Raw genomic sequence first — 27,797 nt, 5'->3', positions numbered from 1 at the left:
ATGCTGCTTATGGTGTTAAGAGAGAATGCCAGTGCTCACAATTCTGGAGAGAGAGGCAAGCCGAGTGTTCGAATGTGGCACCTGACCATTGATTTCCAAAAGAATTTGGGTTTTGAGGCAAATCAGCTGGTCAGTGGATGAAGATTCCTTGTCCCTCCCCACCCCCCAGCCAGTCAGGCAGAAGCTAGATATGCACATTGCTTGGTTAGCAGCAACCAGGTTCATTGGCAGGTCTGATGGACTGTCTCTCCCTTACACGCAGAGGCAACCCTGCCAAGACTCTATCTTTTTTCTCCTCGCTCCTTCCCTTCTAAGACCTTAATCTTCCAGCATCATGAGCCCTCCATGGCCAGACTCCTGCTCAGAAGCTTTCAAGGGAAGGGGAGTCCCTTTTCTCTGGCCACTTTGTATGGTAGACCCTTCCCACCTCTTTGTGTGGCTTCTTTTTCCTTGCTCTATCCTTTTCCAGAGGAATCGTCATCAGTTGCCCTGTGATTAGTGTCCCTTAGGGGACGACAGCACCTTTCCTCCCAGTGTATGGTGCTCACCTGACTTCTCTCTAATCCGCTGAAATCCCTCTACCTGACCTTAATGCTCAGGTGATTAGCTCTCTCTGCTTCTCCTTCTCCCAGTGCCAGCCTGTGTGTGGCACCTTCTACAGCGGCGGCTTACAAACTGCTGTGAGCTTGTGAGGGGAGCAAATCTTTGGTGGAGACCATTAATGAGAGACATAAGCTAAACACGATGTGACATCCTGAATTAAATACGCCACTCTTCTCCGGCACAGAAAGGACACCAGCCAGGTAATGAGCCCCTGTGGTTTAGTTAAACCATAATAACCTGGGTTGAGAATGTAGCTTATTTGTTAGAGCGCTCACCTAGGATGCAGAAGCCCTGGATTTGATCTCCTGTCCCACATAAATGACAATTGCTGGCTTGTACTTGTACTTGTCCCAACACTTGGCAGGTAGAGGCAGGTGGATCTGGGGTTCAGGGGTATCCTTGGCTTCACAAGAAGTTTAAGGTCAGTCCAGGATACCTGAGATACTGTCTCCAGAAAAAGAAAAAAAAAACCCACAATAACTATGTTAATGTCTTAAGCATCTACACATTTGTCTGACTTTCATTGCGACGTTTCTGTGAATCTAAACATGTTCCTAAGTGAAAAAAAAATAAATTAATGACCTTGAACTCATGAAGTAGACCAGGTTGACCTCGAACTCCACCTCTGCCCAATTGCTGGGATTTCGAAATATGTTCCACCCCACTTGGCAATATTTTTAAATAAGAGAAAATTGAAGAGAGCACGTGTGCTCAGACATGTTAACACGGTGTCGTTTTATAAGCTGCCACTTGCTGCCTTGCGGTCACTGTGATTTTACTCTCTCCTCGGTGACTAGAAATAAAGACAGACCTTGCGTCAGTACAACTGGAAGAATCCTAGTGGCAGTGTGAAGTTTTCTCACTAAGGTTTCACTGAGTTCAGTAGATAAACATTGACTATCTCTTTACTGTAAATACATCCCATGTAGGAAATCAAATGAATTAAGTTCCTTGCATTTTCAGGCCTTTCTTTATTTCAAAATAACCCTGATCAAAATAGATCAATGGGGTAAAGACATCTGTTCCAAGCCTGAGGACCTGAGTTTGATTCCAGGACCCACATGAGAGAGTAGAGACTCAGCTGTAAGGTGTCCTCTGACCTCTACCCATCAGCCACAGTTGTGCCCTCTCTCTTGTCTCCCTGTCTGAGTCTCTGTCTCTTTGTCTCCCTGTCTGTGTCTCTAAGTCCTTGTCTCTGTGTCTCTCTGACTCTGTCTCTTTCATATAAAGGTAAAGAAACAACAACAAAAGCAATACGACCTGTCCCAGAGCTGTCTGAGCAAAATCACCAAGTTATGGCTTACATTTGAAATGTCCCCCAGGCCCATGTGTGGAAGTCTAGGTGTTCAGCTGGAGGTGCTGTTGTGGGAGGTGCTGGAAACCTTGGGCTATGGGACTTATCTGGAGAAGCAGCTCCTTGGGGCATTACCCTGCCTTCCACACTTAGTATCCCTCCCTCTGCTCCCTCTCCACAATGATCTATTCACTGGGCTTCTGTTACATGATCCTCCTGTCCCTGTGTTCTGACCCGACATAGATCCAGAAACAGAGGGGCCCAGGACAATGGATTGAGATCCCTGGATTCCTGAGACAAGATAATGAATTTCTCCTTTTAAGTCGTTGGTGGTAGATATTTTTTTCACAGCCACAAAAGTCTGACACATTCTATGTCTTCCTCAAGTCTCATATCTTGGAGTCTGGGGACAAAAGACTGTTACTAACGGTAACTTTAAATAAGAATAGAATGTCTGACAGGATTCATAGCAAATACATGCATTTTTTTTGTCCTTGCCATCACTGACTGTCCCTTCACAGAGTGGGTACTATATGGAAAGAGCTGAAACAGTCACCAGTCATTCCGTATCCTCTGCTGCATCTGACACTACTAGGCCAGACCCAGAGATCCTCAAAATCTGTCCTGTGCCATAAAGCCTCATGGACACTGATTCTGTTGACAAGAACGATCCTGAGTGGCCGTCCAGTTCATCGGACTTCAGGATAATCAAAGAGTAGAATTCTTGGCCAACTCAGCGTGGACATCTAAGACAATAGGCTAGCATCATAGCCCAGCCTACCCAACACCCTGACTGAAAGACTGAGGGTGTACTTACTGTGGTCTGGCCACCAAGTGGCCTGTTGTCTCACAGCACAGAGATATACCATTCAGTCAGTAACCACAAGCCACATGTGCCCTTACAGAGTCAAGCCTGATTAACATGAAGTCACACCTCTAGTTTCCAAACACCTTTGCAGTTCGAGGGGACCACTTGACTCAGTGTTGTTCTGGAATCCGGATGGACTGACATTGCTTCTGAACTCCTAAGGGGGAGGGAGCCCAGCCTTCCTTGCTCTTGCTTCCTAGAATCTGGGCATGCTGGAAGGTTTGGAGTAGCCACCCCAACCACAGAATGGGGACCATGCATTGAGGGTGGCAGAGAGAAGGTATTCCTGCTTCCATATAAGCTGCCGGTTTGCAGCTGGCTGTCTCCCTGTGTCCTGCCTAATACACAATTCAAACGACCTTCCTTCCCCATGTCTACTTTGGTCGTATATAGTACCAGCCTTGCTTTTTTTTTTTTTTTAAGATTTGTTTATTTTCTTTTGTTTATTTTATGAGTACACTGTAGCTATCTTCAGACACACCAGAAGAGGGCATCAGATTCCATTACAGATGGTTGTGAGCCACCATGTGGTTGCTGGGATTTGAACTCAGGACCTCTGGAAGAGCAGTTAGTTCTCTTAACCACTGAGCCATCTCTCCAGCCCCTTGCTGGTCTTAAGCTCTCTTTTTGCTTCGTTTCCCTTTCAAGTAAAATTCACTGGTTTGAGGTTCTTTACCAATCTTCCTTTTATCAACCACGATCTATTGATTGCACTGTGATAATGGCTTAAACCCTCTCCCCAGTAAAAGATATTTTGAGCTCTCTCTGGAGATACTTGGACACACCGCATCCCAGGTAGGTAGGGATGTTGGGGTTCATGTGAACTCCCAAGGGTCCCATGAATACAGAGAGACTTAACCAGTCTGGAAGGCCACTGGTCAGTAACAGACCTGAGTGTCTCCTCTGGAGTAGAGGAGTTGATGGTCCTTTCTGGTGTCTGTGTGCCTCTGCCTTGGCATTGATGGAAACTGACATTCTGTGTCCTGCTCTTCTCCGCACTGCCCAGCCCTGGGGATGTGAGCTGGGGCAGAGATCATGGCTTCGTGGGCAGCTTGGCATGGCTCTGGGTGACTCATTACTAAAGATGACATCAGAGCCCAGATTCATCTTAGGACAAGGGTGCCTTGGGCTATTAGCTCAATTGTATCTGCTGCAGCCTTTGCCTCCAGATGGATGAGCTGGGGCTGAACTACTGTGTTTGCTGCTGCTTTTCAGATGCAGGGAAGCAGGATGAACATTTCCTTGGAAACATGTCTTTGTAGCTGCCTTTTGTAGCTGCCAGAAGTCCTGGTGTGTGTGTGTGTGTGTGTGTGTGTGTGTGTGTGTGTGTGTGTGTGTGTGTGTAGCTATGTGTGTGCCCAGGTATGTGTATGTGCATATGTGTATGCACATAGGTGTGTGGTTTTGCGTGTATGTGCACGTGAATATGGAGACCAGACTACAGCAGGTGCCTTTTGCTTTGTGTTGAGACCAGGTCTCTCACCGGCCTGAACTCACCAAATAGGGATAAACAGGTTGGCCACAGAGCCACAGGGATCCATCTGCATCTGTTTCCCAGTGCTGAGATTCAAGTGAATGCTGCCACATCTGGACTTTTCCCCCAAGGACCACACTTACCTTTTTTCATGAAAGTTCTGGGGACTGAACTTCCACAAGGCAATCACTTTATTGATTGAGATATTTATCCCCCAGCCCCATGGCCTGGTGTTCATCTCTCCTAGACCCATGGCCTCAGGTTCTACCCCAAGAGCCCCATGCCCGGGGTGTTCTATCCTTACCCCACCCCACTCAGCCTCACAGCCTGGTGCTCTCATATGTTGTTTTGGTATCGACTTGGGTCAATTTCCCAGTTTACTTCAGTGGGCAGAAGAATAAAGGAGACTCTTCAGAGTGAAAGGGAGAGAGAGCAGGGCAACATTCACCACACTACGTCTAAGTCATGAGACTTAAATAAATGAGTAACCCTCACACATCAGCACACTGGGCCATCCCAGTTTCCTTCCTCCCAACTCTCTCTCTACTGTATGTAAATGTTTCTTTCAGTCTAACAGAAAAAACCTCTGGTCTTTAGTTCCTGCCACATTTGCCTTTGGATTGGATAGGGTGGGCATGCCCTTCCTCCAAGGACAGCCATCACCTCTCCAAAGACAAGCAGGGCTTTTTTTGTTTGTTTGTTTGTTTGTTTGTTTGTTTTTGTTTTTGTTTTTGAATAGGTCAGAGTTGGAAACAGACTTTGAGCTCTGGGTTCTGACCTAGGCAGGGCAGACCTGGTTGTCATAGCCACTGCTGGGGCCTGTAATGCATGAGCACATCAGCACAGGACACATGCATAGCTACACACACACACACACACACACACACACACACACACACACCAGAACACTCAACATTGTTCTCCTAGCTGTGTATTCTGTATTTGGCAGTCCAGCAGACTCAACAAAAAACGTTTTGCATTTGGAATAATATAGCCACTGAGCCTCTCTCTCTCTCTCTCTCTCTCTCTCTCTCTCTCTCTCTCTCTCTCTCTCTGTGTGTGTGTGTGTGTGTGTGTGTATGTGTGTGTCTTTTAAGAATACATAATGAAAACTCTGGCTGTCTGAATTGAATTGTCAAAATTGCCAATATTGCTATTTGTGAGATTGGCATAGATAGTTGGTAGGAGACTCTAATTTACCATAAGATCTTTTAAAATATGATTGCTTGAGTGTGAGAGAGAGACAGAGAGGACGGACTGAGCAAGTGAGGGCACACAGGGCACACAGGGCACATAGGGCACACAGGGCACATGGGTCTCGGGCAGCTTTCAGCAGTCAGGTCTCTCACCTGACTGAGCCAGAGTCTCTCTTGTTTCTGCTGCTCTGTAAGCTTTTCCAGGCTAGCTGGGTCCAGAGTCTCCTCTCTCCACCTCCCACCCCGAGGGAGAGTGCTGGGATTCTACATGGCTGCCACTGTATCAGGCTTTTTACTAGGTTCTCCAGGATCACTGGATTTGCACAGTTAGTACCCCCCTACACCGACACATCTTCCAGGCTTCGTTACACACACACACACACACACACACACACACACACACACACACACACACTCGGAAGCTGTAGAGGTGGATCAGTGGTTAAGAGTATTTGTTTATTTGTAGGTCTTACAGAGGACCCAGATTCAGTGTTCAGTCCTAAGCAAACCTCAAATGGTGGTTCACAGCCATCTGTAAGTCCTGTTCCAAGGCACCCAACACGCTCTTTTGACCTCTACAGACACCGGGTAAGCACGTGGTACTCATACACGCAGGCAGACAAAACATTCACACATAAAATAAAGAAATCTTTTAACATTTAGACTCATCCAACTGAACAGTTTTTTCTTTAGTTCAAAGATTTGCCTTCCAAAGAATTAGGACAAACTGTCCACCCATACACCCATCCCACATGAAGACTGGTCTTACATCTCAAGGTCTGAAGTCTTCTTGTGCTTAAAGTGGCCTTTGTTCACCATGGGGAATGATTTGGTCCTAACTGATCCTTTCAGACTATCTCTTACTTGCATCAGGACCAGTGTAAGACTCACCTCCAAGACACTTTTATCCTAATCCAAGTAGGAAAGGGGTAAGATAGAAGGAGCTGATGGTGCTATTTTTATTTAATTAAAACAGGCAAAGGAGTGGGTGGCTGCAAGGAATGGGTTTCTGGGTGGGTGAATATGGATGGAGCCCTGATCCAGCCAGTAGAGCTGTCAGGAGAGAAAGAGGGGGGGGGTGGGGGGGCGGGGGGGGCGGGGGGGGCGGCTGATCCACAGATGCTGGAGTTGGGCTGGAGAAGATGGACAGCCTTCTGGATGCCCTGGGTTCCCTGTCCCTGCGCGAACGCTGCCTGCCAGTGCCCCTCTGGGCTGGCTGAAGTAATTTCCTTCCTGTGTTGGCTAAGCCATACTGGACCCCAGTGTCTTCCTTAGCATTGACTTGGCCTGAATAGTTTGCACAGGCGAGAGCTGGGGGTGATGGGAGCCCCCAGCCCAGTTCCCAGGTGTCTCCTCTCTCTGAGGCTCCTCTGGCTGTACTTCAGAACGATGCTGCACTGGTCATCCGAGGGGCAAAGACAGAGGGCCTAACTGTCTTCCTGCCAGCTGAGAGTTCCCAAGGCTTCTGCACTAGGGGACACAGGGGCTTCTGATAGCCTGGGCAGAGCCCGATCTGCCCAGGGCATGTTAGAGAATACCCATCTTGTCCCCATTCGACAGCGGCTGGGACAGATTCTGGTCTGGCATCACACAGCTTCCTGGAAGCCCCTAAAATCTCCAAGGCAGGCTTTTGCTCCCAGATGAAAGAGGGAGAAATAACTTGTGGCCTAATTTCGGTCTGAGGGTGGAATTTCTGTGCGGTCCAGGCTACCAAGTAAAGAGTGGAGGAACACAGAGAAGAAAGCCCCTCTCACAGAGCCGGTAGAGATCTCTAGCACGAAAATCAGTCTGGGAGAAGGTTACAAATGTCGCCGTTCAGCCGGAGAACATCCAGCTAACAGCTCGTAGTCAGTGCCTTTAGCTAGTGCCAGTGCAAGCGCTGGTGTGGGAGGACCTATGATGGGAGCTTAGGTGTATAAGCCTCTCTCTGTGCTCACAAGCCATTCCCACTCGGGTCCAAGGACTCCGATGCCTATGTACCCTTCTGCAGCCTATTTGGTCCCACACAAAAGTAGGCGCTTTTGATTGGTTCTGTGGTCCTGCTTCTCGGAAGGGGACCTTCAACCCTTCCTTCAACCAATGGACCCAGGCACTGTCAGTTACCAGCCTCATTAATGGATGGTTTTGCACCGCACAAGCCAACTGCTGGATTCAAAAACCTGTGCAGAGCGTCCAGCAGCCTGGGCTGATCCTGCAAGAAAGAGCAGCCCTCTGCACCCACCTGTGAGATCTGGGAGGCGGAGGGGAGGAGCGGACCCTCGAGCACCTTCCAGAGATTTTTCTAAGCAATCGCTCTGTGAGCCTACCGGTACGGTACACAGCAGTGGCTGGAGAAGCCAGATCAGAATGTGGCTTCCAAGGTAGTGAAGTGTTCTGCTAGGCTATCCACCTTCAGAACTCACAGACTGGAATTTCAAGGGCCAGTTTGACCCCCTGGCGCATCTGAGCTGGCGGCTCAGGGTGTGGTAACACCAGGTCTGAAGCCCCGCAGAGGTGAATGCACACTGCTAGCAAAAGGTTCCCACTGCACAGGCACCGGGTTGGGGTCTATCTGATCTCTCTCCCGCAAATGTGAATTTCCCTTTCTGAATTGTTCCCCAGGCGCGGAAAGCGCAACCCTATAGGGGTTGAGGCTTGGGATTCCGGCTGATACCGACCCGCAGCTGTCCTGGCAGTAACGACAGTCCCTAATGAGCCGGTCTCCGTGGCTCACCTGCTCCGGCCCTTCCTCCACCCTTGCAGCGCGCCCATCGGAGCCCGCTAATTGCTAAAGTCTGTCGGCACAGCCTGCTACCCAGATGGAGGCGTCAGGGACAGATGGGTCCAAGCACCTAAGGGGAGCACCCAGGAGCTTCCCTAAGGCTGGTTAAGGGTGTGTATGTGGGGGGGGGGCATCAGATTCGAGAGTTTCCCTGTTGAAGCTAAGCCAGTCTGGGGTTGGTGGGGGCGAGGGCTGGTACGGTTCGGTCAGACAGGCTCATAGGACAAGCCTGCTGCCCGGGTTTCTGGTCAGTTTTCCTGTGTCAGTCAGTTGCCTTCACATAGATCCTTGGCCTGGACATGGGACAACAGCACCTCCTCAGAGTTACCATGAAAAAACCCATGAGGGGTTGGGGATTTGGCTCAGTGGTAGAGCGCTTACCTAGGAAGCACAAGGTCCTGGGTTCGGTCCCCAGCCCGGGGAGGGGGGGGGACAACAACAACAACAACAACAAAAAAACAACCCATGAGTGGACACACAAGGTGCTATGCTCAGTAGCCTTCAAGACATGTGCCTACCTCCTCGCCCAGTCTTTATCCAGAGCTTGAAGCCCAGTCTTTATCCATAGCCTGAACTGCCAGCTTGGCTCAGGGTCCTAACTGCACCCATATGCTTTCATTAACCTACAGCCAGACAATGCAACAATGTGAATAGCTCAGATCCTGGGAGAGCTGAAGTGAGTGAGTGAGTGTGTGTGTGTGTGTGTGTGTGTGTGTGTGTGTGTGTGTGGTGCTGGGGTCATGATCTCTATCTAGTGAGTATCTCCAGAACCATGCTTTCTCCCTTACTTCTGTTCCACATGCCTCTACACTCTGACAGAGAATGAAGTAGTTACCTGGTTTGGGAGTCTGGGCTTCTAACCCCTGGTCATGCTCACCCTGAAGTTATTGAGCCTCCCGAGCCGTGTGGGTGGATTTAGTAGGGAGAACTGTTTATTCTGTGAACAGCCAGGCCTGATTCTGGTTCCCATCAGAGGTCTACAGAGATACTGAGAGACCATTGCTTACCCACGAGACGTCTTGTGACCCTTGATGGAGGACTCTTGGTAAATACCTCCTCTGGTCCCTTCTGGTACTGAATGGGAGGAGGGGCGACCACCAAGGCAAAAGTCTGCAGGGGTAAAAGGAGGGCGCTGGGGCCTAAGATGAGTTTGAGGCCAGCACTGAGTGCTTATTTAATGGCATTCAGACAGAATTCTAAACTGATTCTGCCCTAAGAAGAAACAGATATTTCTCTACCATGGAGTACATGAGATTATCATCTGGGGACGGAAGGTGCTCAAACAGATTGAATGTCCAAGGCCTGCCCGCCTGGGTTACAGATGACTTCAAGGCTAGTTTGGGCAACTTAATATGAGCCTGTCTCAAAATAAGTTGATAAGAAAGTAAATGGATAGGACAGCAGAATAGGACAGAGCCAAGTGCCTATCATTCACTCGATTCAACCCCAGGTACCCAAACCAAACTACAAGGACCTTCAACCCCAGGTACCCAAACCAAACTACAAGGACCTTCAACCCCAGGTACCCAAACCAAACTACAAGGACCGCTTACCCCATGAAGGGAATGGGGGAGGGTCGTGCCTGAAGGAGCACCAGATATCACGGTGTTCCTGGTATACTAAAGTCCTCACGGGGAGTGACTCCTCCGGGCACCCTAAGTGTGCTCCTCCACCGGCAAACTCACATGGTCTGCCAGTTTGCTTTACCCTCTGTTCACTGTCACTTAGATATGAAACTGTGCCATCAGAGGTGGCTCAGGCAAACCCTTCATCACTGAGCCCAGGGAATCGGACCCTTTTCTATGACTTTCCATGGAGAGAGTGGAGAACCTGGGGACAGCTGTAGGGGAGGCAGTTCTGCTCCTCTACTGGGTGCTCCACTCCATCTCCACTGGAGCTCTGGGCTTAAGCCTTAGCCAGTGTCTCTCAGGTCTTGTGTCTGATGAGTCCTGGGGAGGAGGAGGTGCTTGTCTGAGAACTGAAGAGTCACTAAGGCCATGAAGAGGGGCATGGCTGAGTAGAGGCTAAGGAGCACCTCAGAACTGGAGGGAAAAAAATAAAATCTTGTGACAAACTGCGTGGCAAATTCTCTCATTGACAAGACCTTGAAGAGTTCCCAACAGCAGTTAAGGGCCCACAAAAGTCAATGTGATCTGTCCTCTCAGGGTAGACCAGCCACTGACCTGAGACATCTACCTGACCCTCAGCCTACAGCCCCACTGGGGGAAGCGCTACCAGCTGTGCTTGGAGGTCTGTTTTGCCTCGTGGTGAGCATTTTCCCCCAAGACCAGGAAAGCTGGGAACCCTGGGCTTTGCAAGTCTCAGGGGAGGGTACAGAGCCTGGCTGGACTTAACCCCCTTGTTTGTGGGGTGAAGAGGTTCTGAGCATGGCCGCTCCAAGATACTTTGGGACTGAGATGGCAATGCAGACCTGATTTCTTTCCTTGCCATGACTGCCATCTATGCATAAGGCCTGGGCAGAGGCTTGCAGAGCATCGCTGGGTGAACAAGCTTCAGAAATGGTGCCATCCCTCTGGGCTCTTAGCTGGGGATTTCCTATCTCCTAGCGTTCCTAATTTTGTGTCCGAATCTGGAATTGGACTCAGTTTCAAACACCAGACAACTTCTGTTTTCACTGGGATTTTGGAATAAACAGGATTAGACCCTGTGAGTCCTGCCTTTTCTTGGGTGCCTCTCTTTCCTTTCTCCATTCCCTGGGGAATTACATATGCCTCCTAGTCTCAGGGAAAAAGAAAAAAAAAAGGCCTTTGTGATAAGCTAGTGCCTATGGCACTCCATCTCTGGGGCATCGGAGCCTGAAGTTCTGGCCAGCAGACAGACATTACCCATTCTCTGGGAGAAGTGCCTGTCCCAGAGCCAGCTGATGGGTCCACAGAAGGTCCACCTTCACTCAGACCCTAGTGATGGACTCCTGAACGAGCCGGGCTCCAGGGAAGAAGCAAAACAAAAACAAAAACAACAAAAGGAACTCTCCATCTTCAAGTCTAGATACTGCCTGCCTGCCATTAGTCACCAAAGATATCATCTGTTAAAGGATCAGGCTGACATTTCAGAGATTATGCTCCCCCCTCACCCCCACCAGTGTTACCGAGTGGCGGCTGGAACCGGATCTGCCTCAAGTTTTATCCGGGAAACTGAAGCTTTAAATTTTTCTTCTTAGAATCTCTCTTGAGAGTAAAACCCTACATTTGCACTGCACTTTGGGATTCTAAGACATTCGGTGGCTGTGAAAAAATCCACAGGGTTGCGGGACTGCACGGAGAGCCAGAGCCGCCCCTAAGGCTAGTAAGGTTCCCAGCGTTCTCAGCTGGCGGGCAAGCATGGAGAAGGGATGGAAGAGGTTGGTGAGTCCTCATCAAATGCCCCAGCAGAGCTTTGTACAAAATGCCCAGGCTTCGCGGGACACCGGGACCCAAGAATCCTGCTCTCAACTGAATCCAAGGGCACTGTGGGGGCCCAACGAACGCTCCTGAGCATAGAGAAAAGAAAGCCTTGGCTGAAGAGGGCATCCTTAGACTTCCCAGAATATCAGCTCGGTCCCTGGCCCTGAAGGTCCAAAGTTCCTCACTCCTGGAAGGAAAATTCATTTTTGAACTAGCTCAATTTTCAGTAGAAGGGAAAAGGAGTTTCTGATTAGGTAGGAAAAAGTCAAAAGCACAAGAAAGCTGTGATACACACCCGGAGAGCGTGCCCTTTTAAAGAAAACATGTGTTGGGGGAGGAGGGAATAGTAAAAATCCCTCATCTTTCTCCACCGCTAAGCCAGCGAAACCAGCTACAAATCCCTCCCCAGAGGAATCACTGTCCCTAGCGCCTCCTTGTCCCTCCCCCAACTCCCTCACACAGACTGAAAACACCTGACTTACTTTAAATTTTATTTAAAATCTCAACACTCCATCGTTTGTTTCGTTTTATGCAACCAAACAAGTAATAAATATTATTTAGCACTTCTTTTTTCTTTACAAAAATAAAACAAGTGATAGATACACTCTGCGGGGCAGCGCGGGAGAGGTGGAAAGTTAGGAAGCGGCGCAGTACAGCCCACGCTGATGCAGGTCGCGCCGGGGAGCGCCCATGAAGGGGTTTGCCCCTCGTGTTAACGGTGGTAAAAGGGGTGTGTGTGTGTGTGAGTATGTATGTATGTATGTATGTATGTATGTATGTATGGGCCACGACACAGAAAGAAAACAGCGGGCTTAGACGACAGAGGCGCGGGGGGGGGGGTGTCACATGAACAAAGAGCTTAGCATCGCGCACTTCATTAATATTATATTTACACACACAAGAAATTATTTAAAACCCAACAGAACACCCCCTCCCAAATAACTCAAACTATATTCACAGCAACTTTTTGATGTTCTTCTGTCAAGCCCTCAGGTGCTAAAAACAGCGTCCCCAGTCGGGTAAAAAAGCAAATTACGTGTGCCTAGAATGTGCGTGTATGCGTGTGCGTGCGCTTGTGCGTGTGTGGGAGGGTTCTATTTAAAAAATATGATCTAAAAAGCATCCAGTCCCGTATCAGTAGTTCGGGATTATTCCATTTCACAAATGCTGCTATTTTAAGCGTCTGTAAAGCTTGCTCATGTGGTCTGAAAAGGAACATTCACAGACTCGTTAGGAAACCACAAATCGACAGGAGAGACAGGAGGGAAGGCCACACTTCTGAGACCACAGGACCCTAAGTGTTTCTGACACCCACGCCAGCAACAATTAACTTAGGGCCTGGCCCTGGGCCAGGGATGTACCTGCAGGGTAAGGCCCAGCGGTCTCTGCAGTGCGGTCCCTGGGAGTCTCCTACCCCGCCCAAAATGGGGAAAAAGAATCAAGTCCCCCAGTGCTCTGCGTCTCTTCTAAGCCCAGACGGGGAGTCGATCTTTGTACACCGGAAAGTCAGTTTTTAGACTTCCTGGGGTAGCAGGCAGGAAGTTCCAGGGATGGATGTACCCGCGTGTTGTGGCCATTTTGTACAATGGCGCCTCCCGGACCCACGGAGTGTTCGTTCAGCCAAAGAGTTAACCAGGTTCTGGAGCGAATGCGCCCCTCTCCCTCGCTCCAAGTGCTCTCACTACTTCGGTTCCCAAATAATACGCGACTCCCTGTAATCCCCCTAGGCTCAGCCAGTGGTTCAGCTCCCCTTCTGGCAACAGAGTCCCGGAGCCCAGCGCTGGCCTGTCCGCGTTGCTCTGCAGCCCTCGGCTCTCCAGAACGCACCCCTGCTGGCCCGCTCACTTGGCGTCGGAGGTGAGGCGCGGCAAGGTGCCGGCGCCCATAGCCGACACGTGGTGGTGTGGCGGCGGCACCTGGCACATGCTGCAGGGGCACGGCATGCCACCCCAGTGCTGGAAGCCACCGCTGCCACCGCTGCCTCCACCCCCGCCTCCGAGAGGGGCGGCCGCGGCTGCCGATGGAGACTTGAGCAGGCCGTGAGGAGGCCGGATGGATCCGACCGAGGACAGCCCGGAGCCCGGCAGAGAAGCGCTGGACACCGCTGCGGCAGCGGCTGCGGCGGCTGCGGCCGCGGCTGCTGGAGGGAGGATGGGGTGATGCACCGCCGGGTGGTGCGCGGCGTGCGCGGCGGCTGCAGGGTGCGCCGTGGCGGTGGGTAGAGGCGTCGAGTGTGCCAGCCCGCCACAGGCCGACGGGTGGAAGCCGGCGTGGTGACCCCCGTAAATCTCGCTCACCAGTCTCTTCATCTCCTCCAGCGAGTTGGTGAGCATCAGGATGTAGTTTCGCGCCAGCAGCAGCGTGGCGATCTTGGAGAGCTTGCGCACCGACGGGCCGTGCGCGTACGGCATGACCTCCCTCAGGCCGTCCATGGCGATGTTGAGGTCGTGCATGCGCTTGCGCTCGCGGCTGTTGATCTTCAGGCGCAGCTGCTGCAGCTCGGGCTCAGTCATCTGCTTCTTATCTTTCTTGGTGGAAGACGTGGCCGCCGACGACGTGGACGAGGAGGTGCTGGAGGAAGATGACTTGAAGCCACCGCCGCCCAGTTTGTCCCCGGGATGCGCGCCCGCCGTGCCCATGGCTCCTCGCAGCTCGGAGCTCAGCTCTGGCGGGCAGTCGCTCGGCGTGGATGAGGACACGGTTCCTCCTGTGAAGCCGCTGCTGCTTCCCCCCTTGCTCCGGGCCGGCAGAAAAAGATCATCGGGTTCTGGCGACGACGGGCGACTAGACACCAGGCTGGCGTCCGAGTCCATGGCCCCGGAGACGATCTAGGCTTTCGAAGGATCTTTCCTTTTTCAACCTTCCGAACTTGAGAGGAGAGAACCAGACAGATACACACACACACACACACACACACACACACACACACACACACACACACACAGAGAGAGAGAGAGAGAGAGAGAGAGAGAGAGAGAGAGAGAGAGAGAGAGAGAGAGAGAGAGAAAGTGAGACAATTGTTGTTGCCCCCGCCTGCGTGCACAGCAGCTCAGGATACCGCAAAGGTGGTTGGCGTATACCTCGCGGCATTCTGGCCTTCTAGCAGCCTGGGACTTGCAAGTGATCCTAATAAATCTCTCCTCCCCGTGCTCACCCACGGGTTACTTCATTTCAGGGACTCCGGGGTGGCCCTCAATGTGAAACATTATAGAGGTTTTATCTCTTCAGTCCGGCCTGGAATAAATGAGGATTTTTCTTTGGACCAGAGATCTAAATAGAGAAGGATCTCGTGCTCAAACGCATCCGCCTTATCTCCACCGACGCTGCACAGCAAACATGGGCACGCGCTCACACACGCACCTAGAGCCCGCACTGAGTTCACATTCCAAACGCTACTTCTACGCCCACGCGGCTAGCCCGCGGACCCGCAAGACAAGTTATTGGATCCCGGGGTGCTGCGGTGAGTGTCCGCTTCCAGGCCGCAGGAGCGGGATCCGGGCCAACAGGCCAGCACCCAAGGGTGCATCCTAAGTCCTAGCCGAGTTGGAAAAGTCAGTCTTCGGGGTCTAGGCTTGGGCAGTTAAGGGGCGGGGACACTTACTGTGAATTCGATTTGAGGTGCTCGCTGCGAAAGAGAACCTGGCTCTGGGCGCTGGTGTTGGCTCGGGTCTCTGTTAAGCATCCACACCTTTCGGGGTTCCGCTGGTTTTTATAGCTGGGTGGAGGCAGCGGCGACGGCGGTGGCGGTGGTCCGGGCGGGGGCGGGAACAATGTGCTTTTCCTGGAGGGGCAGCGGCGCCAATGAGCTGGGCCGGCCCGAGGGGCTGCGAAGCTGATGTCACCCGGCTAATTCCGCTCAATGAAACCCGCCCGGCCTGGCACACGCCTCCTCTCAGCGCACAGCCAATGGGCGCCCGCTGTAGAGAGATTCGCTAGGAGGGATGGGAGGAGGGACCTGGGCTGGGGGGGGGGGGAGGAAAGGGCAAACTGGAAGAAGCGGGTGGGCTAGCGGGGCTGGTAGAGAAGGCTGGGGACCCTGGGGGAGAGGGGACGCCTGCACTTTCTATAAAAATATTGTCACTGTAGCGTCATGCCAGGGCCAGGAGCGGAATGGGGACTCCGCAAACTCGACCGACGGCCAACCAGTTCGAAGTCTTAGGGTGAGCACGGAGGCTGCCTGCCACACCTGGAGTCTTTGCTAGCCCTCCCGCCCCCGCCTGTTTTCCCGCCACCCGTCTCTCTCGAGTGATTCTCAGCAATCTGTGGCCATTTGGGTTTGCATTAGAAAAGACTAGCCTCCTGGAACCACCCTCCAACCCCCCACTCCCTTAGCTCCTTTCTACTTAGTGGCAGTTGCTGCAGCTCCGAGGACAGGCGGTAGCGCCCCCAGGTGGGGGCATGGCCTTGGAGTGCACCGGGAGGCCAAGGAAGCCAAAGAAAGGTTCTTATCACATTGGGAAGAAATCTGAACTCATTATAAAGTTGAGGGTTGTGTAGAAGCTCAGGGAAGCTATTTTCATTACAGTCAAAGCGCCAACGCGTAGATGGTTAAAGACCCCTACCCCATTTATTTTCAGGAAAACCCAGCCACAGAACTTCCAACAGCATCTTGGCGTTCACTTATTGGAGTAGAGGCGACATTGCTCGCAAAGAATTATCCGAGGCCCTAGACTGTGTGCGGGAGTTGATACTTGAACCACACTCCTAGCTGCCTTGGGACGCCTTTTATCTCACAAAACAGCCTGTATCTCACAAAACAAAAAGCCGAAAGACTGATCAGGAGAATTGCCTGGGGTAGTCTAGAGATAACTACACCCTCACCCGTTTTATGGAAGTGAAAACCTAGAAACCGATTTCGGCAAGCCTCCAAGAGAAAATACCGCAAGGCCTGTACAGGTGGCCCTTGCCTACCATAGGTGCAAGGAGCTGGCTGTCCCTAAGCATAGGGGCAGCAGGTCGTCTTCCCCAAACCCCACTGTTTCTCACATCCAGACATTTCCAGCTCAAATGTGGTTGGTTGGTTTGTTTGGGAATTTATTTTTTTTTACAGATTTCGAATGCTACCTCTCCCCCGTCCACAAACATAGGAGCCAATTCTTTCTCACGGAGTTTTAACGGTCTTTTCTCGGGTTACTTCCTAACGCTTGGTATTTGAATCTGCATATGTAGTTTTAACAAGCAAGCAGACAAATAATAATTGGTCTTGTTGTAGCAAAGTCAGAAGAGGCATGAAAACTCACGTGATTGCCCTTCATTTTGTGCTAAGTCTCCCTCTGGGGTCCACCCTAGAGAGTCCAGTGGGCCGGCGCGTTTGCCCCAGTCTCGTGCCTTCTGGGGCATTGTTTTCCAATCCGCGTGTTTCCCAGCTGGCTCTGCAGCCATCCGTTAAATATGTATTTAAAACATGAAGAATTGAAGCGTGGTGATAATGTCGCCCAACGGTTACGAGGATGACCCATAACCGTTCAATTAGCAGAATCTGTCACACGGGGGTTGTGGTGGGGATTAGGAGCTTGGGCATGTGAGAACCGCTCTTGGGCCTTCAGCGGCGAACCGCGGTGAGGGCGTGCGTGGGGGTGAGCTCTGTGGGGCCACCAGCTGGGGTGTGGAGCTCTGCTCCTGCCTACGACAAACCTCCAAACCTCCGGCGGTACAATGTGCAGGAGATTAGGTGGCAGCCGCCCAGGCTAGTGTGACTGCCGTGAGCATCCAAGAGCCCAGGTTCCTTCTTTTGTTGTGTTTTACTGGTTTGTCTGTCCTGTGTCCACAAGCCTGTGGGAGAACTGCCTGACCTTCTCTACATTTGGTCCAGTAGCTGCGGTTTGAGTCGGGGACGAAAGTTGGGGGACCCTTTCTCCAGGCGATCCTGAAAAAGAGCCCGAAGACAAGAGCGCAGCGCTTGCTGGCTCTGCGTGTACCCCCTAGCCTCTTCACTTCCCCTAGCCCTGTGACCAGTGTCGCAGCCTAGCTAGCTAACTAGGTTGTCCTGGCAGTTCTGGGCATCTGGTGGTACTCACTCCCTAAGTCAGAAGCTTTGACCCGCAGTTCCCAACTGTCTCCTTCTCCCCTCAGCTGCCTTCCTTTCGCAAGGCTGCTTGCCGCCTGAGGGCCATCTGTGTCCCTCGGTCTCCTCCGGCTCTGAGGCAAGTCGAGGCTGGACACTTTTCTGTGTGTCTCCTTTGCTCACTCTCCTCAATCGGAAACTAGACGGGGTTAGCCCCCGCTTGTCCTTTTTGGTCCGAGAGATCCTTGTCAGGATCTGGCTCCTGCCTGAGTGTTCTGGGTGGGCCCTAGAGCTGCGTTTCCCACCAGCACACACAGCTGGACCAATGTGCCTTCCCTGGGAATCAAGAGTTCACTTGCCTAGGCTAATCAGCCAGCCGGGCTCCGGGAGTTCCTGGCTTGCCTGGCGTCCTCCTTCAAAACGGAAGACGTGTTTTTCCCTCTCCTTTGTGTTGCCTTCGCACAAAAGGCCGGGTGCGTGTAAGGGCCGGCCTTTGCTCCGCAGCCTGGCGGCCCAGGAGGAGCCAGTGCCAAACCGGCTGGGGCGGACTCTCGCGGGGCTCCAGGGCGCAGACCTCCCACCGATTCCCGGGTTCCCTATTTGGTTCTGGCTCTCCCCCTTCCCTTCCTTCCTTCCTACTAGCATTCAGGCTGCGATTCTGCCCGGCTGCCAAGGAGAGCAGTGTCCTTGCGCAGAATCCTCCCGGGGTGGCGGTGGCAGGCAAGGCTCCTGGCACTGGAGAGTGAGGGTGAGGGCTGGAGGTCCGGAAGCCAGAAGGACTGTAGAATGGCAGCTTTGGGGCTCAAACGTGTGCGGTAAGACACTCCAGGAGTCAAAACTCGGCAGAGCTTGGCAAAACTCAGCGTGGGGCCCCAGCCCGGCCTCGCCAGGGTTTTGTACAGTCTGCCTGCCTGCCTGGCAGGTGGCATGCGTGCGCGTGGTGAATGTTTCCAAAGGCTCACTCACGCAATTGTGCAAGGACTAGCAACAGCAAAACTGCATCTATAGGCAAAGATATGTTGTATATTTAACTGATGTGTTCAGTGAACGGTAATTTCTGGACTCCGGATTGTGGGGTTTGTGAGAGCCTTTAGACTGGCAGAGCCGGTGAGTGCCTCAAGGTTTTCTGAGCTGCGCCCCGCGCTTAGCGGGTTTTGATTGGCTCTCCCCTCAAGTTACTCTCTAGCTGGCCCTATAGTGGAGCATCGTTCCCATTTTACAAAAGAGAAAACCGAGTCTTGGAGAAATGTGAGCTATTTTCCCAGGTCCCAGCCACCTGTCCTTAACGATCCTGGTCAGTGAAATGCGTCCCGGTACTGATCCAAGTTCTTGGTGAGATGACATCTGGATGGGACTGGGCAAGGACGGAAATGAACGTCTGTTGGGCTCAGCGCGCAAACTGGTTGCCCAGTTTCCCCAACGGCCTCTCTGGTGTTGATGATGGGATGGAAGGGTCATTGTTCCCATTTTACAGATTCCAGTGAGTAGAGGTCAAGGCGGGGGCTGGGCTCCAAGTCTTCCACAGCTTTGCTCTGAATTTTCATTCTCTTTCCTGCCTCAGCTGGGTGTCCAGGAGTCACTTGGCCTCTGCTTCCTTGACCAGAGTCTGGACTAGTCCACTGTGCCAGAGCAAATCTCCTGCCGCATCAGAATCATTCCAGGGCGGGTGTGGAGGTTTAGGTGGGAGAATACAGGTCTCCAAGCGCCTACAGGGAAGCATCCCCCAACTCCCGCCGCCCCGACAATCCCTTGCACCCTTTTAGCTGTATAGTGGATTTAGCCAGAACAGACTGGATAAGAAGCAACTGGTTTCTGAGTGGGGAAGAAACCCACCCCGACTAACCATGGCAACTGTTGTACCCAGCTGCTGGCTGCAACACATCTTTGAGCACTTCAGCCCAAGGGGGTCTTGATCTTCCTTGCTTCTTGCCTTTCCTACAAACCTATTCTCAAGAGTAGAATGTTCAAGGCTCTAGTCTCATCTTTGTACAAAGTCTTCTCCTATCCCTTTGTGCCCTCATCACCTTCCTCCAGGGCCCAGCCCTCTCCCATCCTGGTTTTCCCTGAGCTTCCTGTCACCCAGCACTCACTCACTCACTCTTGCCCCTTCTTCCCTCTCTGTGCTCCTTCTTCGGGCTGGAGCACACTGAATCCCGAATTCCTGGGAGAGAGGCAAATCGGTAACTCCAAATGAGGGCTAGTGGAGTGACTGCCACACTGAGTTTTATGCACATGCCACAAAGACAATAGCGTTAACTAGGTTTCCCCATCTCATTAACCTGGTTCCCAAGAGATTTAATGGGGTTTAAGGTTGCCCCCCAGGTCTTGGGGGACTGAAGCGGGGAGTTAGAGCAGCTTCCCTTAACACAAGTCAAATAGGCCTTGTCACCCCATTACCCCAGGACAGACCCCTGAGCGCAGCTACCAGGCTCTCCCAAGGTGAAGTGAACAGCCTGCTGTCTCCTTTGAAAGCAGAGACAGGCTCAGGCTGCTGCCCCTGGGCTTCAGGCCATGCTGAACCATGGGGGGGGGGACTTTAGGGTGGGGGGTAGAGGCAATGACAATGAACAGGACTAAGATGCAGCTGTGGTGGTACAGGACAGGACCAGTGAATGACTGAGGTAAAGTTCTGAACACTGGGCTGGATGGGAATCCATGGTGCAAACCTAAAGCCATGTGGAATTCTGGCCACAAACAAACGTTGCTGCTCCAGGTACTCTGTCAGCAGCAGCTTCACTTCTGAGGGCTGGCAGTAACCATGAGTCACTGAGCAGTACTCAGAAGTCCAGAATTACACAGAAGGGAACAGGGAGAACCGAAGCTGGGCTTTGTCGTTATTTTTCCTACTAACATCCCCTCTCCACTGTTGGTCATTGCTCTCCAACACATGTACCTGAGTTTGAATTTGACTTTACCTCACTTTAGCAACGTGCCCCTTTGGGATAGCTGAGAGTTTTAGGAGAGCCTTCTGAGGCAGCCCACACCTCTCAGGGTGTGTGAGATCCTTGGACAAGAGTGTTTGCTGTCACAGCCCCACTCAGGACCAAAGAAACGCTCTACATTAAGGGGGACCCCAGGTGACCCTTCAGTACAGTGGAGTTTGAAGAACCCTATTCTGATTTTTCATACTTTTTCCTCAGGTCCTTCAGTCTTCCAGATCTAGGCACAGGCTATTCTGGGGCTGTCAAGATTCTCACCCCTAGCCAATCATCCGAAGAGTTCTAGAACCCACCACATGAAGATCTGTTAAAGTGATGTTCAGTGGGATTGGAAAGCTGATCCCATGAGGTTTAAATGACCTGGGTTGGTTAATGGGAGGAGTGAGTACCTGCCTAAGAACAGGAGATGTTTCCCAGGGTCAATGACCAAGGCACAACTTGTGTTGACGCCTTGATTGTTGGAAGATTGGGAATTTTAAACATTCTGTTTTATCCCCTTCCTTCTTCCATTTCCAACAAGAACAACCACGCCCTTAGGCAGAGGCTTTGTTTGTAGGCAGCACCTGCAGGTTGCACTGTTAGCAGGTTTGGGAAGGAAGAAATTGTGTAAAGACAATGGACCTCTCCCCCTGCCAGCATAGACACCTAAATTAGTGTCCTGAAGATTCCAGAAATGCTTTTTCTGCATTTGTAGCATTTTTCAAATCTTTCTTGTTTCTCAGCTTTGGAGTGGCACCGTCTCTGCTCTGTCCTGTATGTAAACAGGCTGATCTTTTGATCTTACCCAGTTCTGTATGTGCCCATGAGCACACAGAAAGACCCGGTGACACAGCACCCCCACACTCAATCCCCAACCCCAGCACATTGGGAAATATTATATATGTTCTTCAAATGTCCTCATCAGGGTGAGCAAGGAATCGGGAAATCCACTCAGGGAAAACGAGGACAGCTTCTTCCCCCAAAACTATGACCATATTTCTTCTGTTTCTGTGTCCCCGAGAATCCAGACCACTTGAGCCCCAGATGACAGAGGCACAGCTACACTTTTCCAAGATGTTGTCCGAAGTTCAGCTGTGTCCATCTTTCCTACTGTTATAAAAGAACCCAAGCCTTTCACTTCTCTTCTGTGGTGTGTGTGTGTGTGTGTGTGTGTGTGTGTGTGTGTGTGTGTGTACCCAGATAAAGTTAATTAGTTATTGTTCTTTTAGATTTGCTTGCTTTCGAAGAGGTGACTATTCATAATTCAAAATTCAAATTTTGCTCAGGGGAGGAGGTTCATTCAGTAAAATGCTTGCCGCACAGCATGAAGACTTCAGATCCCCAGCATTGAGATGAAAGATAAACCCAGATGTAGCAGTGCATACCTGGAACTTCAGCACACACACACACATGCATGCATGCACGCACACACACACACATGTGCACACACACATTCAAACACATATATACACACACGAACACACACACACAAACACACAAACACACGCACATGCAAATGCACACACACATACACAGTACACACGTACACGCATGTGTATACCACATACATGTTTTTAATTAAAATGTTTTATTTGTATAGGTATTTTGCCTGATGTCCCAGGTCACATGCACATGTGCCTACAGAGAGTAGAAGAGGGCTTCAGATCTCCCGGGACTGTACTTAGATGGTTGTGACCTTAAATGTGGGTGCTAGGAACCAAATCTAGGCTTCTAGAAAAGTAGCCAGCGCTCTGACTCTCCACCCCCCCCAAATTTATTGACATTTAAAATAGAACCAGTGCCACATAATAAAGACCTTGTCTCAACAACAGCAACATAAAACATAAAACGTAAAACATAAAACATAAAACAATGAAAAATTTGCTTCTTGGAGCTGGAGAGATGCTCAGTGATTAAGAGAACTGGCTGCCTTTCCAGAGGACCTGGGTTTGATTCCCAGCAGCCACAAAACGAACAAGGGTCCAGTCCAGGAGATCTGGCGTCCTCTTCTGGATTTCATGGGCACTGCATGTATGTGGTACAAATCCCCAACCCCTCCCCACCCTCGCCCAGTCCGCCACCCGTTAATAGTTATTTCTTCTCAGCAGTATGTTTAATGCCTCCTTCTTAAAAAGAAAATCCTTTATGTCATGTGTCTATACCATCATTTATTTTATCTGTATGTCAAAAGATATACATATTTAGATGGCTTTCAACTTTTTACTATTACAAACAGTGCAGTAACACATTACCTCATAAACTAGTTATCATTGTACCCCAGTCTGTGCGTTTGTAACTATTGTACCCCAGTCTGTGTGTTTGTAACTATTGTACCCCAGTCTGTGTGTTTGTAACTATTGTACCTCAGTCTGTGCATTTGTAACTATTGTACCCCAGTGTGTGTGTTTGTAACTACTGTACTCCAGTCTGTGTGTTTGTAATTATTGTACCCCAGTCTGTGGGTTTGTAACAATTGTAACCCAGTCTATGCATTTGTAACGATTGTAACCCAGTCTATGCATTTGTAACTAATGTACCCCAGTCTGTGTGTTTGTAACTTTGATAGCTGTTGACAAACTGTCGCTTAACTGGTACAGACCCAGCTTATGTCCTAGTGTACGAAGCAGGTTGCCTGGCTGATGGCTAATTTCAATGCCCAATTTTTATTTTTTGACTCCAAGAAAAAGTGTGATCTCCCATTCGAATGGTGATTTCGGTGAGTTCACAGAGTAGAAGAACAAAATGTTAATTTACTTCTTCAGAGCGCTGAGCTATGAATCATAATAGGCCTCCACACCTGGCACAACGGAATCCAACAGCTGGTACAATTTCCAATCCCTTCGAAGATTTACTAATAGCTCTCCCAAGTAGCTGGACAGGGTAACACAAGTGTGTTGCGGCATTTTATTAGCCGAGGAGTATTTGTCTTAGGCAAACAATCCAGCAGATATTTAAACTTTTGTGTTACACACCACCCCATAACTCCTACAGGAAAAAAAAAGACACACATCTTTACTTGCAAATACTGTATTAAAGATGCTGCTATCAAGACTCCCAGTATAAGGCCAGGGAGGTAGCTCCCTGGGTAGACACTCAAGTGCATGTCTGATGTCCTGAGTCCCATCCTCGATGCCACAAGGTGGCAGGAGAGAACCAGCTCCCTGGAGTCGTCCTCTGACCCACATGTAAGTTCTGTAGGCATGTGCCTGTGCCCTCCCCACGAAACAAAACAAATGAACAAATAAAAACCTTAAAATTACCATGATTTTTGCTCCTCGATATCCATTTAAGATAATTAAGGTATTGTAATGGTTAGTGTTACAACTAACAGCTTGACAAGATCTAGAATCTCATGGGACATGGGCCTCTGGAAGGTCTGGGGTGTGTGTGGGGGATTATCTTGACGGAGGTGGGAGCCTGGCACCCAGGGTAGTGCCATTCCCTGGATGGAGAAAGGGAGCGGAGCATAAGGATTTGTGCATTCTTCTTTGCTTCCTGAGAGACGTTCATCTGCTTCATACTCCACCACCTTGGTTTCCCCACCATGACCCTAGAACTGTAGCCAAAACAAGGGCTTTCTTCTCTTAGAAAAGATTTACTTATTTTAGGTATGTGAGCACACTGTAGCTGTCTTGAGACACACCAGAAGAGGGCATCAGATCCCATTACAGATGGTTGTTAGCCACCATGTGGTTGCTGGGAATTGAACTTGGGACCTCTGGCAGTGTTTGTTCTTAATCACTGAGCCATTGCTCCAGCTCCAAGGCCTTTCTTCTTAAGTTACTTTTGTTAGAATATTTTAATCACAGCAACAGGAAAAGAAACTTAGAAAAGTTGGTACCAGGAGTAGGGTTGTTGCTGAATAAACTTGACTATGTGGTATTTAGAACTTTGGAACTCGTTTGTGGGAGGGGCGTGGAAGAATTCTGACTTTGGACTAGCAAAGCCCTAGAATGCTGTAAGGAGAGATTGGTGAAGTATTCTAGTGGGAGCTTGGAAGACCAGAATGCAGAGAGAAATGAGGACTATGAAGGCCTGGATAGATAAAGTTTCAGAGGCAATGAGGACTCTTGGGAACTGGGCTAGGAGTCATCCCTGTGTATTTTGGCTAAGAATCTGGCTCCATTATTCCAGTGTCCTGAGAATGTAAGCGAATTTAAGTTTAAGGATAATAGAGTAATCTGTGTGAAGGAGGCCAATATAGTAGAGCCAATAGGGAATCTGGGCAAGTCCCTGGCCCCCAAGCCAAATGCAGTGGGGAATTCCTGTCAATAGTACTACAGCTGTAGTGCTTTCTGCATGGGACAGGACTCTTAATTACATGAACAGCTTAGGGACCGTGTCTCCCAACCACCTGCCATCTGAACAGTAGGGTATGTATGGAAGTAGGGCCGGCAGACAGCAGAGGGAGCAAGCCTTCATTCCATTCTCACCTGCTGGCTGAAATACTGACATGATAGTCAGGGCCGGAAGAACATCATGGGTTATAAGGCTAGGAACCACATATAAAAGAGCAAGAGAAGGAAAGGGAACAGGATCCCAACAATGTCACTCAGGAGTCCTCTGTTCTCAGGCTAAGCCCCTGCCCCAGTTATTGCAGGGCTTGCACCAAGACCAAGCTGCACATCTGCTACATATGTGTGGGAAGCCTAGGTCCAGCCCATGTCTGCTCTTTGGATGGTGGTTCAGTCTCTGGTACTTCCCCAAGGGGTCCAGGTTAGTTGACTCTGTTGGTCTTTCTGCAGATGGGAACCTGTCCCCTTCTGGTTCCTCAATCCTTCCCCCAACTCTTCTACCAGACTCCTGGGCACCATCTAATGTTTGTCTGTGGGTTTCTTCATCTGTTTCCATCAGCTGCTGGGTAGAGCCTCTCAGGACAGTTATGCAAGGCTCCTGTCTGCAAGCATAACAGAGCATCACTGATCGTGTCAGGGATGGATTCTTGCCCATGAGATGGGTCGGGGCAGTCATTGGTTGTCTATTCCGTCAATCTCGGCTCCATCTTTGTCCCCGCACTTCTCGTAGGCAGGACCAATTTTGGGTCTAGGGTTTTGTGGGTGGGTTGGTGTCCTTATCCTTGCACTGGGGGTTCTGTCTGGCAATAGGAGGTAGCCAATTCAAGTTCCATGTCCCCCCCCCCCCTGCTAGGAGTCTCAGCTAGAGTCACCCTCAGAGACTCCCTGGAGCCTCCCCCATCCCACGTTTCTGGTACATTCTAGAGATGCCCCCTTCCCCCATCACTGATCTCCGTTCATTCTCCTGGCCCTCTCCCTACACCTGATCCCCCAAAAGCCCTGTTCCTTGTTTCCCTCCACATCCCTTCTCCTGCCCAGCGCCCTCCCTCCCTCCACCTCTGAAGACTCTATTATTTCCCTTCTGAGTGAGATGCAAGATCCTCTGGTTATTTAGCATAGGGGTCTGGATGGTAGAGTGGGTATCTTGTACTTCATGTAAACCAGTTTTGTGAGTCTTCTGACGCAGTTAAACCTGATGGAAACCCAAGGCAGGGGTTCTGCGAGCTGAGTAGAGCTCTTTGGAATGCCTGAAGGGTGACAGCTCTGCAGCAAGTGTCACCGTTACATCAACTGAACCCGAGTCCTCCCTACTACCGAGGCCGAGTTATCACCATCCTAGGGTTATGCTGAAGGGGGATGGGAAGAACAGCCGTGTCTGCCGTACTAAGACTTCACTAATAAGAATTAGAGTCTTTCAGTTGCCACCGATGCTCGAGTCACTTTAAGCAATGGTGTCTCTCAGTTGCTGTGGCCATCTACAAGATAGTCTGTGCATTAGGACAGATGAAACTCGAAGAAGAAATTTCTGGAAAAGATTCTGGTGGTCCTCTTTATTTCCAACATAGGATCAGGGCACACGGGTGGGAGCTGAGCCCAAACCCTCTGGGGGAGGGCACCGAGGTGTCCCTTTTCTCTGGCGTGTGTTCCCATCCTTGCTATCCTTTCTAGAAGCCGAAGTGGAGAGGCTGCCTGGTTTTAGACTTGAGCCCCCCGAGCTATGAGCTTAGATCTTTTTAAAGTCGGCTACCTCAAGTGTTCCATGCAGTAACACAGGCAGCAGAAGAGAGGCTGGCTGCGGAACGGCGCCCAAGGGGACTGCGTTGAGCTGAAAGAAGGTCATGGTCATTTTTTTTTTTTTTAAGGAATTCATGCATTTGGTTTTTTCAATCAGGAGTAACGCATGGGTGCTATGTAGCTTGGAAAACACAGGACTGTACAGAAGTTGTGCAACATTCAGGGCTTGGCTGTTGTTGATATGGGAGATGAGCAGGGCTCAACTGAGCTCCCTACCATTTGTACGCCGAAGCGACATCAGCTTTATGATTACGGGTGGACGCGATGTTTCCTTAGGTTAAAACTCCTCCTCTAACCTGACCGTTGCTTTTCTATGAGGAAGTTGGTGTCCTTTCCCACCGCCACAGTCCCTTTACTTTCTTGGCATCTGCAACTACTTCAGATAATGTACACATATCTCCAACCTCACGTAAGAGAGAACATGTAGGATTTTGTCTTTTGGGGTGTGGGTTACCTCACTGAGTGTTATATTCCCTACTTCCCTCTATTTACCTGCAAATTTCACGGTTCCGATTTTGTTTCCAGCCCTAATAAAACTCCTTCATGTGTGCAGAAGGTTTTCATTACCCACCTGCCCAGCATCCGAGGGACACTTACGTTTCCCCATTTCCTATCTATTGTGAACAGAGCAGCAAGGGCTGTGACAGAGATGTACCTGTGGAGCAGGGGTCACCATCTTTGGGCACCTCCCGAGTCGTGGAGTGGCTGGGACCTATGGTAGACCTACTTTTAGATTTCTGAGAATCCCCCACACTGATTTCCACAGGCTTCTCTAGAGAGGGAGAGAGAGGACACGGGCACTATGAGGGCGCATTGCGGGGGATGGGGGAAGGAGCTTTAGCTGAGGGTGGAGGAAGAGGCCAATACCAAGGGAGATGGGGGGGGGGCTGTGAAGAGCACCAAGGATGATGGGCACTTGAAGGTGACACTCTCCTGCTGAGGGCACCACACCCTCTGGACACAGTGTTGGAGGACTGCGTGGGAACTGAGCTGGACACCTCGTCCCCGGGGACTAAAACTTCTAGAGTTTCTAAAGGTGCCAGGGAGAAGAGCAGTCAGTAGTCCCACCCCTCTGTCAGGTCTGCAGACCACAGCAGTGACCAGCTTGGCATTGTACCAAGGTGGCAATAAAGGCTCTTGTATTTGGGGACAACCAACGGCCATCTAGCTGGACTATGCACGGTGG

The 27,797-nt window shown here is 50.6% G+C and overlaps 2 protein-coding genes across 2 annotated transcripts in view; one reads left to right on the top strand and one right to left on the bottom strand.

Moving 5' to 3' along the window:
- The window catches only part of LOC120095612 (uncharacterized), a 121,360-nt gene that overhangs the window by 24,332 nt on the left and 69,231 nt on the right, over positions 1–27,797 (top strand). The gene's annotated exons all lie outside the window — the stretch shown is intronic.
- Positions 12,079–15,448, bottom strand: Olig2 (oligodendrocyte transcription factor 2). Its single transcript, NM_001100557.1, is given in 2 exon segments — positions 12,079–14,468; positions 15,202–15,448. A coding segment is annotated over 1 exon segment (972 nt). The 5' UTR covers positions 14,414–14,468; positions 15,202–15,448; the 3' UTR covers positions 12,079–13,441.

The sequence above is a fragment of the Rattus norvegicus genome, chromosome 11 (assembly GCF_021556685.1).
Source record: "Rattus norvegicus strain SHRSP/BbbUtx chromosome 11, alternate assembly SHRSP_T2T, whole genome shotgun sequence".
NCBI classification, from domain to species: domain Eukaryota; kingdom Metazoa; phylum Chordata; class Mammalia; order Rodentia; family Muridae; genus Rattus; species Rattus norvegicus.
The sequence above is the reverse complement of the archived record's forward strand: the minus strand, read 5'-3'. Positions and strand labels throughout refer to the sequence as shown.